General features: G+C 49.8%; 1 protein-coding gene across 2 annotated transcripts in view; it reads right to left on the reverse strand.

Annotated features, from left to right (window-relative positions):
• Window positions 1-988: 988 nt before the first annotated feature.
• The window catches only part of Hipk2 (homeodomain interacting protein kinase 2), a 185,078-nt gene continuing 170,814 nt past the window's right edge, over window positions 989-15,252 (reverse strand). For both annotated transcript variants that reach the window (XM_042677272.1, XM_042677271.1), the window contains exons 13-15: window positions 8,327-8,574; window positions 3,553-3,713; window positions 989-1,946 (exon numbers count right to left, since the gene is read on the reverse strand). In XM_042677272.1, the coding sequence (XP_042533206.1) occupies window positions 1,479-1,946; window positions 3,553-3,713; window positions 8,327-8,574 (877 nt within the window). In that variant the 3' untranslated portion in view covers window positions 989-1,478. The remainder of the gene's footprint in view (window positions 1,947-3,552; window positions 3,714-8,326; window positions 8,575-15,252) is intronic.

The raw sequence follows: 15,252 nt of genomic DNA on the forward strand, positions 1-15,252 counted from the left end.
AGGGGGCTATAGGAAGGCAGGGCTGGGGGCAGGGGTGAAGGGTAGGGAGTTTCTCTGGGTCTTACACCCAAAGTAAAACTCAACACAAGCAATCCCTGTTCACTGGATGCGCCCAAAGCACTTAACGTCTCTCTCAAGATCCATAGGTTCTCACCTCCTAGCCTGTTTGCTCTCCTCACCTCCTTTTACACTGAAACAACCCAAGCAAGACAACAGGCATGAGAACTGAAAAAACAAACAAACAAACAAACAAAAAACCCAAGGGAAAGATTCAACAGCACAACAGAAGAGCTGAGATGGCGTCTGACTAGCCTCAGCTAGTTCTTGGAATACCAGTGGAAATAAACCCTTCCACCTTCTGTCTGTCTGTCTGTCTGTCTGTCTGTTGTTCAGTAAGGCACTAGGAGGGAATGATGTAGAATCAAGAGGGCGAGGGCTGTGGCTCACGGGGGGGTGGTGTCCCCGCTCACACCCACGCACCCGGACCACCCCACTGGTGACATGCCTAGCTCCTGTCACTTGTTTCTGTGCAATTACGTCGAGGAATAGTCTATTGGTATCACTGGAGGTGAACACAAGGTAGAAAACTGGGGTGGAGTTTGCTACATTCTGCTGCGGTGTCGGTGCCCACCGCGAGCCCTATGCTAGGTGACTAGGGGTTGGTTCAAAGAGCAAACAAATCAGAAAAAAAGGAAAAAAAAACCCAAAAAGGTTGCAACACACATTATCCATCACATCTGAGGAATAACATTGCTTAGAGATTTATCCAGAGTGCTCAGAAGGAGAAAAGTCTGCCCCTCCCCCTGGGGTCTGTTAGCCTGCTGTCCCATCGTTCCCGCGCCCACACTGGGCTTCACCCCGCCCCCGCCCCCCAACTGCCCCCCCCCCCAAAGTATTAGCCTCCTCAGGTCTCAGCCTGACATTCTGGAGGGGTGCTGACCCCTTTGAGTTCTGGAAAAATCCCTAATTTTCATGTTCAATTACTTAAAAAAAAAATCTATTGGATTTTCCATATCAGATGTCTCTGACAGCGAAGTCTTCAATGTCACTTGCTGTCATATGAAAATAATCTTTGAAAAGTTCATAGGTAAAGTTCTTCAAAAACTGGGGGGGCCCTCGCTTTTGGAATCTTCTCGTGACTCTCTTCTCCTTTCCAGTTTGGTGCAGAATGGGTTTGTGAGCTGTGTTTTATGTTTTTTTTCCTTTGTTACAGATATTTTCTTTTTCTTTTTTTTTCCTTTTTCTTTTTTAAAATAAAAAGCATAGATTTTCCCCCTCCTTAATCCCTTCCTTTTCAAATGTTCTCTGCTCTAAATCCTCCCACTTTCTAGTTCAAGTTTCCTGTGTGTCCCCTCTGCCCCTCAGCCCCCCCTCCCCATCCCATTTGCATTGTTTGTGTGTGGCACCTTCAGTATAAAAAGCCAGCCCCCCTGGGGTCCCGGGAGCTCCCTCCCCCTGCTTCCCCTCCCCTCCAGTGTCTATATGTACGGGTACTGGTTGACCTTGGCTGGGCTCAGTGGGTATCCAGTGTAGACGGTGGATGCTGGCGAGGCGCTGATGTAGGTCTGGTGGGCAAACTGGGCTGGATACTGACTCGGGTGGATGGTGGGTGAGGGCAGGACCCGGGGACCCATGCTCACAGGGACCTGGTGGACGATGCTGGCCGGGTAGGCAGTGTGCTGCACGGTGTGGCGGGCCGAGCCTTGAGAGGCCACCAGGTGGGCGACGGTGCCGGTGGAGCCCAGGGCTGCGGGCGCCGTGTAGGTGTAGAGGTGGGGCTGGGTGGGGAGGTGGGCGGCGGCGGCGGCGGCCAGGTGGGGGTGGACAGTGCCGTGGCTGGGGCTGTTGTGCGGGAAGGTGTATGGAGCCTGAGCCATCGTGGGAGTGATGTAGGCCTGCTGCCGTCGGTGGCTTCCCGTGCGCTCTGCGGCCATGTGCTGTTGAGCCTGAAAAAAGGAGATGCAATGAGAGGGGCTGTGCGGCAGGGAAGAGGGGTGGCAAGGCAGCAGCCACAGAAGATGCTTCCCTTCCCCTGTCCACTGAAATGCAGCTTCACTGAGAGGTAATGCCTGGCCTCCCGTTTTGGACCACGCCGGGATGCCCCGCAGACAACCTCAGAACAGTCAATGGGACACAGCGGCAGAGCGGTGCTGTCGGAAGGCTCTCTACTCCCTCTGTGTGGTGCCAGTCCTGAGGCTCTCACTCAGGGCCTGGGCACTCACTGTCCCTGAGATTTTTGTTTTGTACAAAGCTAGCACTCCATCCGCTCCATTTCCAGCTTTTTGGGTGGTTAATTGGACATAAGTTTCACAGATTTTCCTGCTCGAGCTGACTTTGACTCTCAATCCTCAGATCTCTCAACCTTCTGAGTAGCTAGGATTACAGGTGTGAGCCACTGGCGCCTGGCATCTTCTGCTTTTCTCATTCATTGTGAAATCCAGTCTCTACAATCAGAAACTCAGAAATGGAGCTGTGTGTAATTCCCTCTGTGCAGGCAAACAGCGTTCTCCCAGGAGAGGCTGTGGCCACTACTCATGTACAACTGAGGGTATGCTCTCCCTTGGTCTGGGGTCTCCCTCATCAGTGAGACGGCCCAGCAGGACCCTGCATGTACCTGCAGCTGTGATGGGATATCACTGTGTGCGCCTTCCTATTTTTACTTATTTATTTATTTTTGGTTGGTTGTGGGGCTTGAACTCTGGGCCTAGGCACTGTCCCTCATTCTTCAGCCCAAGGTGAGCGCTCTACCACTTGAGCCACAGTGCCACTTCTAGTTTTCTGGTGGTTAATTGGAGTTAAGAGTTTCATGGAAAGTGGTGCTGTGGCTCAAGTGGTAGAGCGCTAGCCTTAAGTTGAAGAGCTGAGGGACAGTGCCCAAGCCCAGAGTTCAATTCCCACGACTGACCAAAAAAAAAAAAAAAAGTCTCATGGGCTTTCCTGGCTTTGAACCACAATCCTCAGATTTCAGCCTCCTGAGTAACTAGGATTACAGGCATGAGCCACTGGTGCCCAGCTTTATTTTTAGCCAGTCCTGGGGCTTAAACTCTGGGCCTGGGTGCTGTTCCTGTGCTTTTCTACTAAAGGCTAGCACTCTACCACTTGAGCCACAACTCTACTTCTGGTTTTCTGGTGGTTAATTGGAGGCAAGAGTCTCACAGATTTTCCTGCCCATGCTAACTTCAAACTGTGATCTTCCGATCTCAGACTCCTGAGTAGCCTGGATTGGGGGAGTAAGCCCCTGACACCTGGATGGGCCTTCCTATTTTTAAGCAGGGGCAGCATGCCACCAAGTGCCCTGTAACACTGGGTGAGTCACCTTGCTTTGAGCTGGAACTCTGTGAGCCGGTGACACTGACTTCCCTGGGGATAAGGACAGAAAGAAGCCATGTGGAACCCTGCCTGCCACTGCACTGCTGGAAGGTTACTACCAGCACTGTCTCTTCAGCAGAAGATCAAGGGCCTAGCTAGTCTGTGTGTGTGTGTGTGTGTGTGTGTGTGTGTGTGTGCGTGCGTGTGTGTGTGTGCACACACATGTTTTGGGATGGGTCTTACCTGGCTGAGATTGAGGGGTTGCTGCTGCTGGAAATGGGGGCCTGGCCGCTGCTGTCGGTAGGCGATGGCTCCCGACGAGCTCCCTGAAGAGTGACCACTGGTGGAGGTCACGTTGCTGGAGGACTTGGGCTTGTAGGAGGACGCGTGGTGACTGCCGTTGACTGTGTGGGAGGAACAGGGCACAGGTCAGGGGTGGTCCTTGGCTGGCCCAGAAGCTGCTCCTCCCCGGGTCAACAGTGGCCTTCGTCAGACTGGCCAGACGCTAATCAGAGCCCCTCCGGCCAGCCTGTCAGGATTTGGCCTGGACTCCAAGAGGAGTTGAGCTGGGCTCTGGCCACTGACTGGGGCTGCAAATGAGGGGCAGAGATGGTGCAGAGTGAAGAGAAAAGGCTCAGGGGAGGGAAGGAGAGCCGCAGGTAGGAGCCGGGCCTCACTGGTCTTCCCAGGGTTGTCACAGGGGGCTTTGGGAGATGGGTGAACAGATGCCTGTCTGGTTTGCTCGGAGGACCAGATGCAACCGTGCCTGTGGTGGGGCCTGGTAAACAACCAGAAGCAGCAGCAGAAGCTAACACCATCCTGTGCAAGTCCTGGTTTGGGTCCCTGTCCCTGGGTAGAATGAAAGAAATCACGGAGGAACAGCCCTGAGAGCTGAGTGTGGCCAAATGAAACCTCGCTTTCCAGCTACAGAGCCTGTGCAAGACGTAGGGACTCTGCCTGGCCAGCAGGTGGCTCCACATTTTGGCAATCTGGCTCAGCACTTGAGGATGGCTTAAGTCTGTACTAAGAGTTTAGGGTGCTAGACAAAGCCAGAGGCTGGAGGAAAGGCAGGCTGCACCCCAGTTAGGATGGCTCTAGGTGCTAGGATAAGGGGAACCAGGTACCTGTTTAGAGCCTGGCTGTCTTAACCAAGCCAAGCATTTTCTGAGTTCTGCTGTATGTCAGGCCCTGGGACCATGTGCCATTTGGCCTGGATGGTGTGAGAGAGGAGGCATGACAGAGCAGGTGGACGAGGAGCTGAGGCAAGGCCAGGGGAAGGTGCTCGCGACCAGGCTGGACAGGCTGCAACTATCCAGTGGGGCGGGCTAAGCGTACAAGCGTTCAGGGGCCAAGGGGGAGGCTCTGCCAGCTCTAGGAGGGCCCTACGTCTCAGCTCTTGTACTAAAACTAAAGGGCTGGACTACTGTACCCAGGGTCGCAATAAACACCTAAGTAGAGGCCCAGAGCCCCGCATTAAACAAAGACCTAGAGCCAACAACAGAAAAGTAAGCGATATACAAATGAGAAGAGTACAGTGTTTCCTCAGGTACAAGTCTGAACAACAGCCTAGGCAAGCTTGTCCAGAAGGTTCTATGCTATTCTGTGCTCTCTCACTCAAATGCTTACAAAGGAAAAGGAGGAGGACGGTTATATTTTGTTACATAGTTTAAAAAACATTGATAGAAGTCTTGCTTATAGTCAGTCTTTAAAAGCTAAAGAACCCAACCTGGGCAAAAAGTTTGTGAAACCCCATCTCAATCAGTAAGCTTGGCATGGTAAAATATGCCTGTCATGTAAGTAGGAAGAACACAGCAGTCTACACTTACCCAGGTATAAACTCGAGACCCTATTAAAAAAAATAAAGCAAAAATGACTGGGGCCAGGGCTCAAGTGGTAGAGCACCTACATGGCAAGCGTCAGGCTCTTCAAAACCCAGAAAAAAAAAGCAAGCTAAAAAACAAGGAGTTAATTCAGAATGTGTGAACTAGGACCTGAGGACCTCAGGTAAAACTAGAGTTCTGCTCCTCCCTGCTGGGGCCTTGCCCGGGAGCTGGTGTAGAGAGAGGGGCAGAGATATTAAGGAGCCACTGGTAATGAAGATCAGGCCTTTCCTGACTTGGTTGGACCACTTCTATGACAGATACCAGGGTGATGAAATCAAGATGGAAGCTGGAGGCGGGGACCAGGCCAGAGACAGGGTTGATGGAACTGCAAATAGGGAGAAGAGCACTTTCAAAGTCCTGGCCTGGGAGGAAGGAAAACGGGTGTGTGTGTGTGTGTCAGGGGATGGGGTCTAGGGGTTGGAGATTGCAGCTGAAGGCAGAGGGGAACCTCTCACCAGGAGGAGGGACGTGGGTTCTACACTTCCCTGACTCCCAGCTCCTTTCCCAGCCACCCACTGCAATGAGTCTGCTAGGGTGTGCTGAGCTTCCCAGAGTCCAGAGCCAGCAGGTGTGCCTTTGGGAGCCAGGGTCCTGAAATCCAACACAGTGCCTGAGCCACACGTAGACCGTCAAAGCCTCTCTCCACAAAGCCTGGGGGACGGAGGGGTTTTTGTGGCCCCAGTGTAGGGTCGAAAATGCAAAGCTGCAAGTGCTAGCTCTTGGCTAAACTTCCCTCAGATAGGGGTTTCTTGCAGGTACCAAGCCTTCTTGCTCTGTGGCACACTGTCCACTAGCCAGCTGTGGTGTCACCGCTCTGCTCCCATTCTGCCTGCCTGGGCATTTCGGGATAGAGGTGTTTGAGGGAGAGACGAGGAGTCTGAGGGATCTCCAGCTTAAGCCTGCAGAGTGATGGGGGTGGACAGAGCCTGGCCTTCTGCCTGCTAGTCATTGTGGGAACAGGCATGGCTAAGGGAGGAGGCCACTAAGGGACCACGGCACTCAAGCAGTAATTCGTCTCTGGCAATGGGCTCATGGGTAGCGTTGCTCTCCTTAAGCGTATTTATCTTCTGTGCCTCTAAGGAAACACTATAGAGTTTTCTCTGCTTTGTCCAGCTAGCTCCAGAGATGCCCCTGTGGAGAGCAGCCATGCATTCATGTAGTGATTGCCACGTGAGGCAGTGTGCTTACAGCACAGGCGAACTGTGGAGTGGAGGCCCAGCTACAAAACCCTGGACCAGCTGGCCAGTCTCTCTGTACCTTCACTTTTTTCTTTCCCTTGTAAAATGAAACGGGTTACCACAGGGGACTGTTTGGCATCTGGCTCTTACCAATCCATAGTCTGGCACCCAGCACCCAGTCCACACTAGCTACCACTGGTGTCATTGTTACTAAATCTCGCACTCTGGCTAAAGCCAATGCACAAAGGACAGGCGGGTATGTTCCAAGCTGAGACATGAGTTCTGGAGCTCTGGACAGGGGAGTCACAGGCTCCGAGCTGAGGAAAGACAGCTCTGGGGCACAGGTGTCGGGCCCGCTGCCTTTGGCAGGGAGGGCCCAGAAGTGTGAATTGCTAGCCTGATTGTAACACAACTGGTGAACTTTCCCAGCCCGGCATCCTTCCAGGCGGTGCTCTCTCTTTCACTTTGCTTTCATGACGGGGAGCAGTCAGGATGTGGAAACAGGGCAGGGCAGGCTGGCTGCATTTAAGGAACATGCCTTCTGAAGACAGGTGGCTGGGGACCCACCGAGTCAGAAGAGCCTGACTCACAGGTCAGAGCACATGCCCCACCTGCGTTCTCCTTGGATCAGGATGAGGAGGCTAAGGGAGAAAGAAGCTGGAGACTGCTTCCATTTCCCTTTCCTTCAAGGAGAATCTGTTGGGGTAGAAAAAGCTGTCCCAGGCTGGCTGTACGTTTGGAGGCAGCATTCTAGGATCCTGACCCAAACCTGCTCACTGGCCTGGGACAGTGGCTGCTCTGGCGACCCCATCCTGAACCCCCCTCTGCATCCTGGCAGCAGCCCTGTGGCCTTCACCTCCTACGCCTATCCCCTGGGGCAACCATAGACACCTTAGGGGACAGACGGGCCATGCTTCTCACAGCTACACAAATCTTGCAAGGGTGTGTCACTTTCTGGGTGAACAGTGTGGTCACAAAGGTGCTGCCTGCCCTGCCTGTGGCTGGTGACAGCGTGGCAGAAAAGTACGACATACAAGGTTCCTTTGGTTCAGTCCCCAAATTCTCCCAGCATGAACTTGCGTGGGAGAAGCACTGTAGAGATGCTGCTGAAAAAGGCCCCGAGGAACGGCTGGTTGAAACGGAAGGTTAAGAAAGGCCCCAGGCTGTGTGCTAGGCCTGGTTTTCAGGACAAGCCTTATGGATCCATAGTTCTTTTATTTCTATTTAATTTTAATTTTTTTTTGGTGCCAGTACTTGAACTTAGAGCTTGAACTTAGGGTCTAGAGCTCTCATTTAGCTTTTTCTGTTGAAGGCTGGTGCTCTACCACTTGAGACAGCTTCACTTCTGGCTTTTTGGTGGTTACTTGGAGAAAAGAATATCATGGATTTTCTGTCCAGGCTGGCTTTGAACCACGATCCTCAGATCTCAACCTTTTAAGCTGCTAGGTATACAGACGTGAGCCTCATGTGTGGTTCTGATTTCTTGTGTACAAGGAAGGGCTCTGAGGGGGCTCAGAGGAGCCTGGGTGACCCTGAGGTAGCACCACTCTGGGAAGGGGCTTCCTCCACGGGACGCCATCAGAGCTCCCTGGATAGCTTCCCGGGTACTAGCCAGGGAAGGCTAAACAGGATGTCTCTGCAGACAGAGGACAAGGAACAGCGTGGCTTTCACTTCCTGTTCATTATGCCTGATGAAAGCAGGGCCACCATAAAGGCAAAAGCATGCTGGCTACAGAAGCACCAAAGGAAAAAATGTGCTTGGACACTGATTGTACACACAGAACCCTGCCCGTGGCTCCCTGGGCAAAGTGCTGTGTAGGATCATCTGTGAAAATCAGAACTTTTCTATCTGACTAGTGCTCGAGACCTAGCAGCAGCCATGAAGGAAAGCAGTGGCAGAAATGGAAATAAGACTGCTGGCCTGCTATGCGGGCCCCCCCTTCCCCCCCAGCTTACCCGGCCCGAGGCTGTCACATTCCACCAGCACCTCGCTGGCCTGGGTCTTCAGGGGGGGCACGATAATGGTGCGGGGGTTGCCAGTGCAGTGGCTCTCTAGGGCACCCTTGGTGTCGAAGGAGCTGGTGCCGTTCGGTCCAGTGCGCTGCTGCACCGCGTAAGGGCTGGTGTTGCTGGAAGAGTCGGAGTAGGGAGAGTCGTGGACTGTGACGCAGCTGATGACGTTTTTTCTTTGCTTGGAGACAGTGCTGGGAAGGGAAAGGGAGATGTGAGGATCAAGAAGGTGACACACTATGCCAGCATTGTGTGTGTGTGTGTATGTGTGTGTGTGTGTGTGAACTCAGGGCCTGGTAGATAGGCCTGAGCTTTTTTTGCTCAAGGTTAGCACTATACCACTTGAGCTGCAAATCCATTTCTGGTTTTTTGGTGGCAAACTGGAGATAAGAGTCTCATGGACTTTCCTGCCTGGGCTGCGAGCCTCAGATCTCAGCCTCCCGACTAGGCAGGATTACAGGTGTGAGCCACCAAAGCCAGGCTTATGCCAGCATTTTGGAGACTCTACTGTGTGGTGTGGAGGGCACCCATGTGAAAACAGGAGGAAGGAAGGGCTGGGGCTGGGCTCACTGATGTCTGTGGAAAGTGGGGTGACGGAGACTCGGTGTGTGGGTGACTCAGCAGTCTGAAGGAGAGACAAGCTGTAAGGAGCATACTGCCGAAGGACCTGGAGGAGGACGGCCACACCGTTGGAAAGGAAGTAGTTCTAAGTGCAGGCTTAGGCTCTGCTGCAACTGGATGGAACAGGACAAGGTCCCAGGAGGCTGATCTGAACAGTGCGTGAGCGCGGGAGGGGCAGGAGAGGGAGACACAGGCTGGACACCACACCCTCTGCCAGCTTGCTCTGATGGGCTACTTTGTGTGCAGGCGGCCGAGGGCCTCCGGGAGTCCTCTGCTCAGGGGAGGCCTGGTGCAAAGGCTCCTGCATGCTGCGACCACCCCACAGTCGCTCTGCACCCCTGGCCTTCGTCTTCAACCTGCAACTTCATCCAGGCAGCTAGACCTGGCTTGGACTGGTTCTCAGCTAGCAGCTTCTTTTCAGAGATGTTTCTATCCCTGTGGTTACTTGGAACCAATCTGGACTGCTTTCTGGGTTAGTGAGAGACTGCTAGAATGATGGATGTGCAATTTATTACTTACTGTGCAATGTTTTAAAAATGGCTGTTCTATTTTTGTATATCGATGATTTATTTTTAAGAAATAACAATTGTCTACCAAGGTGGTCCTTTTCTAGCTAGCTTGATAAGGAAAGAACCTGGTATGGACTTCCTCATCAGCCTGATGGACTTGCAATGACCTTTACCCTAGGGTCCTGTCCCAGGTCACAGAGCCAGGTCAGGTTCTTGCTAAGATGAGACACCATAGAAGTGGGCACACTCAATCCTGGGGCAGCCAGTCAGAAAGTAAGTGGAAGGTCAGAGCAGGCTGTAACCTATAAGAGGTTTGAGGGGTGGTGGGGTGAAGGCCCACAGGAGGATTTGCCCAGTTCCTGGCCTAGTATACTAGTAGCTGGTCTTGGCATGTTCTCTAGTGGCTGGGTTCAGGGTAACATTGGACTGGTTCTGTGGATGTAAACCTGGGCCCGCAGCCCAATGTCTACCTTCGCATGTGCTGGTGACAGAGCTCTGGGGTAGCTGTTCAACCTCTCCTGTAACAATAATAACCTATATCACAGGTCTGTTCTGAGAACGAGATAAGAATATACAAGCAAAGTACTTTGTACAGTGCTTGATAGTGTGTAAGTATCCTACAAAAGATAGCTATTATTATTATGAAGGTTGACATCCCTAATTAAAAATTCTGAAACACAAAATGCTCCAAAATGTGAAACTTTCCGAGTACAAGGAAATGTCTACACCTGACCTCTTAGGATGGGTAGCAGTCAGAATGTAGGCATAAGCTGGTACTCATGATTTATACCAGCAATCCTAGCTACTCTGGAGGTTGAGATCTATGGATCTTAGTTCAAAGCCAGTCTAGCCAGAAAAGTCTGTGATACTCTAATCTTCAATAAATCAAAGCTATAAAGTGAGGTATGCTCAAGTGATACAGTATCAGCCTTGAGGGAAAAAAAGCCAAGCAAGAGTGTGAGGCCCTGGTTTCTAGACTTAGTACTAGCAAAAAAAAAAAAAAAGTAAGCATACTAAAACTATGGCATAAAATTCCTTCAGGCACTGATTATAAGATGGACATGACACATTAATAAATTCTATGTTCAGACTCAACTCTCATCCCTAAGATAGCTCATTATGTATATGCTAATATGCTAAAAATCTAAAAAAACCCTAAGCTCTCAACCCCCCTCATCCCCTGAAATTCAAAATACTTCTAATCTCAAGTCTGTATTAAGGATGTTCAATTTGTATTAAAATCAGTTATACCACCTTAAAATACAAAAGAGGCTTGCAAATAAAACTTATCTAGGCAGAGAATTCTAAGGAGGTAAGGATTTGCTAGTAAAGCAACCTCTTCCATTCCCTACTTTCTTCCTCTTCTTTTTTTATTTTTGTCGAGCATGAGGCTTGAACTCTGGGCTGCCTGGGAGCTGTCCCTGAGCTCTTCAGCTCAAGGCTCTGCTACTTGAGCCACAATGCCACTTCTGTTTTTTCTGGTGGTTTATTGGAGATAATAGTCTCATGGAGTTTCCTGCCTGGGCTGGCTTTGAACCATGATCCTCAGATCTCAGCCTCCTGAGTAGCTAGGATTACAGGCATGAGCCACTGGCGCCCAGCCCCCACTTGCTTCTTTTTAACCAGTCTGCATACTCCCGAAGATTGATAGGAAAGAAAATTGCAAGTCTTCAGTTAGGAATCATGGAGATCTGTGATCAGTGCTACAGGGAATACCTTTGTAAGGAAACCTGATACCTGTCTCTGCCCTGGAGAAGATGAAAATCTCAGTGGGAGACTGTGTAACAACATGACAAGTTAAACAGTAAAAGCTTTAAAAGAACCAGTTAAAGAGAATAATGGGTGTCACCAAGCCTTCCAAGTTAACTGTCAAATGAGTCATACAGATGATAATTGTTAAGAACGCAAAAGAAGGTAAAGAATGAATTGGCTGCATATATTTACAGCTCTTCACATTAACTTGGATAAAATAGATAGATTTCAATTAACAAAGACCCTACAGCCCTCACTTGTCACAGTGTTAACCCAGAAAGTCCATATGGTAGCTCCACAGAAAGCTAAAAATAGCTAGAAGCCTGTAGTTCATGTTTGTAATCCTAACGACTAGGCAGGCTGAGATCTGAGCATCATGGTCTGAAGCCAGTCTGGACAGATAACTCTGTGAGATTCTTATCTCCAGTTAAACAGCAAAAATTAGAGGTGTGGTTCAAGTGGTAGAGTGCCAGCCTTGAGTAAAAAAGCTAAGCAAGAGTGTGTGGCTCTGAGGTCAAACCCCAATAACTGACACATATAAGCACGTGTGTGTGTGCATGCACACGCACGTGCACGTGCATGCGCGCGCACACAAACACACACACACACACACACAGTCCACAGGCTTATCCAGAAAAAATGAGCAAATGAGATTCAGAGTCATAGGCAATTGAGCGGCATAGTGCAGCAGGTGCAGTGAAGACCCTGGGGTGGCGGCAACTGGGATCTGGCGTAAGAGTTAGAAAGTGGAGCTCCAGGACAAGGTCCCTGAACCTAGCAATCAGGGAGATGCAGTTCCACAACAGAAAGACATCAGGGCCTGCTGAGGACTGTGGAGGAGGTGAGAACACGGAAGGAGAGGGAAGGAAGGAGAGCTGCCTTACAAAAGGAACACAACTTGACACGAGGGAATAGGCGAGTGTGCGACATGCTGTCCCCGACCCGAACCCCTCACACCTGCACGGTTACAGAATACTCCAGAACCCCAGGAAGGGCTGGGGGCCATGACCCATGACTCTATGCCCTTCTCTGTTCCCAAAGGGAGAGTCACTGTCCTGCTCTTCACTCAGGGCTGAAGCTGTGTGAGAGTGACCACCTCAGGAAATGAGGACATGTTCCAGGGCGGGTGCGTGATCTGGGGGGTGGAGGGCCCTATGTGAGCACAGAGGCTGGCTCCTTCATGTGTCCCAGCAGCCGGTGTTCTCGTCCTGGCTCTGCTGTCCCTTCAGTGGTGTGGCCATCCATCCAGTTCCAACCCAACTGGAGCTAGAGCAGTTAGGTAAGGTGAGAGAGGTTACCGGAGGGATTGAAGAATCCATTGGGAGGGTTCCATAAAGATTTAGTATAAAAGGTGCTTGAGAGAGGATTTGGATGTGGTAGCTCATGCCTGTAATCCTAGCTACTTAGGAGGCTGAGATCTGAGGATCAGTGGCTCAAAGCCAGCCTGGGCAGGAAAATCTGAAAATCGAATGTCAACCACCAAAAAGCCAGAAATGGAGATGTGGCTCAAAGAGATACAGCAACTAGCCTTGAGCACAAAAGCTGAGGGACAGCAATCAGGTCCTGAGTTCAAGCCCCAGGACTGGTGCACATACACAGAGACACACGCACAGACACACACACAGAGACACACACACACACACACAGACGGGATTTGATTTGCTACTCATTTGGGGAGCATGTACCTTACAGAAAAATCTGGCCTGTTTCTGCTGATCACAATTTCCTTAAGTAATTTCAAAGATGAGCAAGTTAAAGTAAAACACACTCACAACATTAACTGTGGCCTAAACTATAATCTGACTTAATGTCAAATAATTCTTTCCTCCAAGCCTGGAAATTCGGGAGAAGCTTCAGCTTAATACGGGCAAATATTTCTAACAAGTGGCTCGTTGGAAAGGCACAACAGGCCATTTTGTGAATCAATGAGCACGCTGTCATTGAAGGGGCTGACAGTCTTTGAGGGCCAGCAGCTGGCCGGGATGACCTGTGTGAATGCTGCCAGAGGATCAGACACTCCGCAGGAGAAACAGGTAGTGAGTCTCACCAAAGGCGCTGGGGATGCCTGTCAGGTACGTGGCTGTTATCTTGTCATTGTCTAAGGAGTTGAGGGGTAAACCCTCCATAAACTCCAAGGATCTGAAGCTTTGTTTGTAGCTCTGAAGCCCCCCTGGCCCAATGAACAAATGTGCAATACACCAAAATGTTGATTTGCCTCCCTTTCTTGATTTAAAAGAGACAGGTTTGGGAAAGGCTTTGAGCCCTCCTGCCCCCTCCCTTTCTGCCTTTTATTTTTGAGACAAGGTCTTGTAGTATGAGTTCTCTCTAGACTCACAATCTTCTTGCTTCTGCTAAGTGCTCAGATTACGGGCATGGACCACCACATCTATCTTATGAGTTGATTTTATAGCTCCCTTGCTAATATCTTCTATTGTTAGAAATCAAATATTCCACCTAAATATACCATGCAGCCTGCAGAACAATGAGAAGCTGGTAAATGAGTCACTTTAAAAATGAGGACACATTTGAGATTGGTACTGTGGATTCTTTAGGCTCACAAGGGTCGATACTATTGAGATTCGCTCCACTATTTTGTCTAATTAATATTGATAGCTTATCAATCTCATTTCGAGTTGGTTAATGGAAGTGAGAGACAGTGACAGGAGTAGAATGAGAACGATTTGCTCAAATGGCCTTGACAGACATCACTTCTGAACATGGAACAAAGCTGCAAGAGCTCACGACTGCCTTGTGTTGTCATGGCAATAGATGATTTTCCTCATTTTAAAATGATGGAAAAAAGAAAGGAATGAAGAAGTATAGAAATCAGCCCCCAATGGAGAAAATGCTGCCAGAGGGTCAGATTTGAACCTATGGCCCTGACCCTGCAGGGTGCTATCTGGAAAGAGCTTCTCATTTCTATTCGCTAATCTCAATTTCATCCTTCAAGACCAAGGTCAAAACTCATCTCCAATAAACTTCGGTTCTCGTGACTTATAGTCAATGCCACATGTGAAAAAATACTTCTTCTATTGCAACATCGACTACCAAATATAGGTAACCTTTATTAGCTGCGCCCTAATTACTGTTCAGAGTGCTAAACATGTAGTCCCTCTTTCAGTCCTCATGGCAAGGTTATACAGCAGAGAATGTGATTAGCTCTTTGTTTTTGCCAGTACTGAGGCTTGAACCCAGGGCCTGTGTGCTGTCCGTTAGCTTTTCCCCCCTGCTCAAAGTTAGTGCTCTATCAATTGAGCCACAGCTCCACTTTGTTTTTTGGTGGTAAACTGGAGGTAGGGGGTCTCATGGACTTTCCTACTGGAGATGTGATTCTCCTGGGCAGCTAACATTACAGCTGGCATGAGCCACTAGTGACTGCTTTTTTTTTTTTTAATCTAAAAAAACTGTATGATATTTATAATTCAATTTTCTTAGAGTTTTGTGTTTTGGGCAACATTAGTTGGCTTAGTCTGAGTACGTTGCACATGTGAAGTGGCTCACAGGAAGCAGCCATACCCTGGTGACCTCAGAAGAGCAAAAGCACCTTCCAGAGATCGCCAAGTAATTGAATGAGTGGATATAGCAATGAATAATGGAAACCAGGCAGAGTAGGTCTAGCTGATCAGCTCAAATAAGCCACTTTGGTTTATCCCTATGACCTCTATAAAAGTTTCAGTACAAGGCGAGGTTGGCACCAGGCTCTGGATAGATAGGACAAGCACCCGTCAACGTTGTCCAGGGAGATTCCAGGTGAAGAAAGATGGCTTGTTCAGCTAAATGTTTCTCTATCAAAACCATCTATTTAAATAAGGTCAGCTCTACTACGTAATTCTGGGGTATGCAAAAAAATGCTTATTATCTAATTTTTCTATTTTTAAACCAACTCTCTAACCATAACTAAAGAGTCCTCTGGTCCAACAGTGACCCACTGTTGTGCAAAAGGCAGCACACTGGCCTCTTGGTGGCCTGCCCAGATGTTAACACCTCCAA

This window comes from Dipodomys spectabilis, unplaced genomic scaffold (genome assembly GCF_019054845.1).
Source record: "Dipodomys spectabilis isolate Male_0828 unplaced genomic scaffold, ASM1905484v1 ptg000034l, whole genome shotgun sequence".
NCBI classification, from domain to species: domain Eukaryota; kingdom Metazoa; phylum Chordata; class Mammalia; order Rodentia; family Heteromyidae; genus Dipodomys; species Dipodomys spectabilis.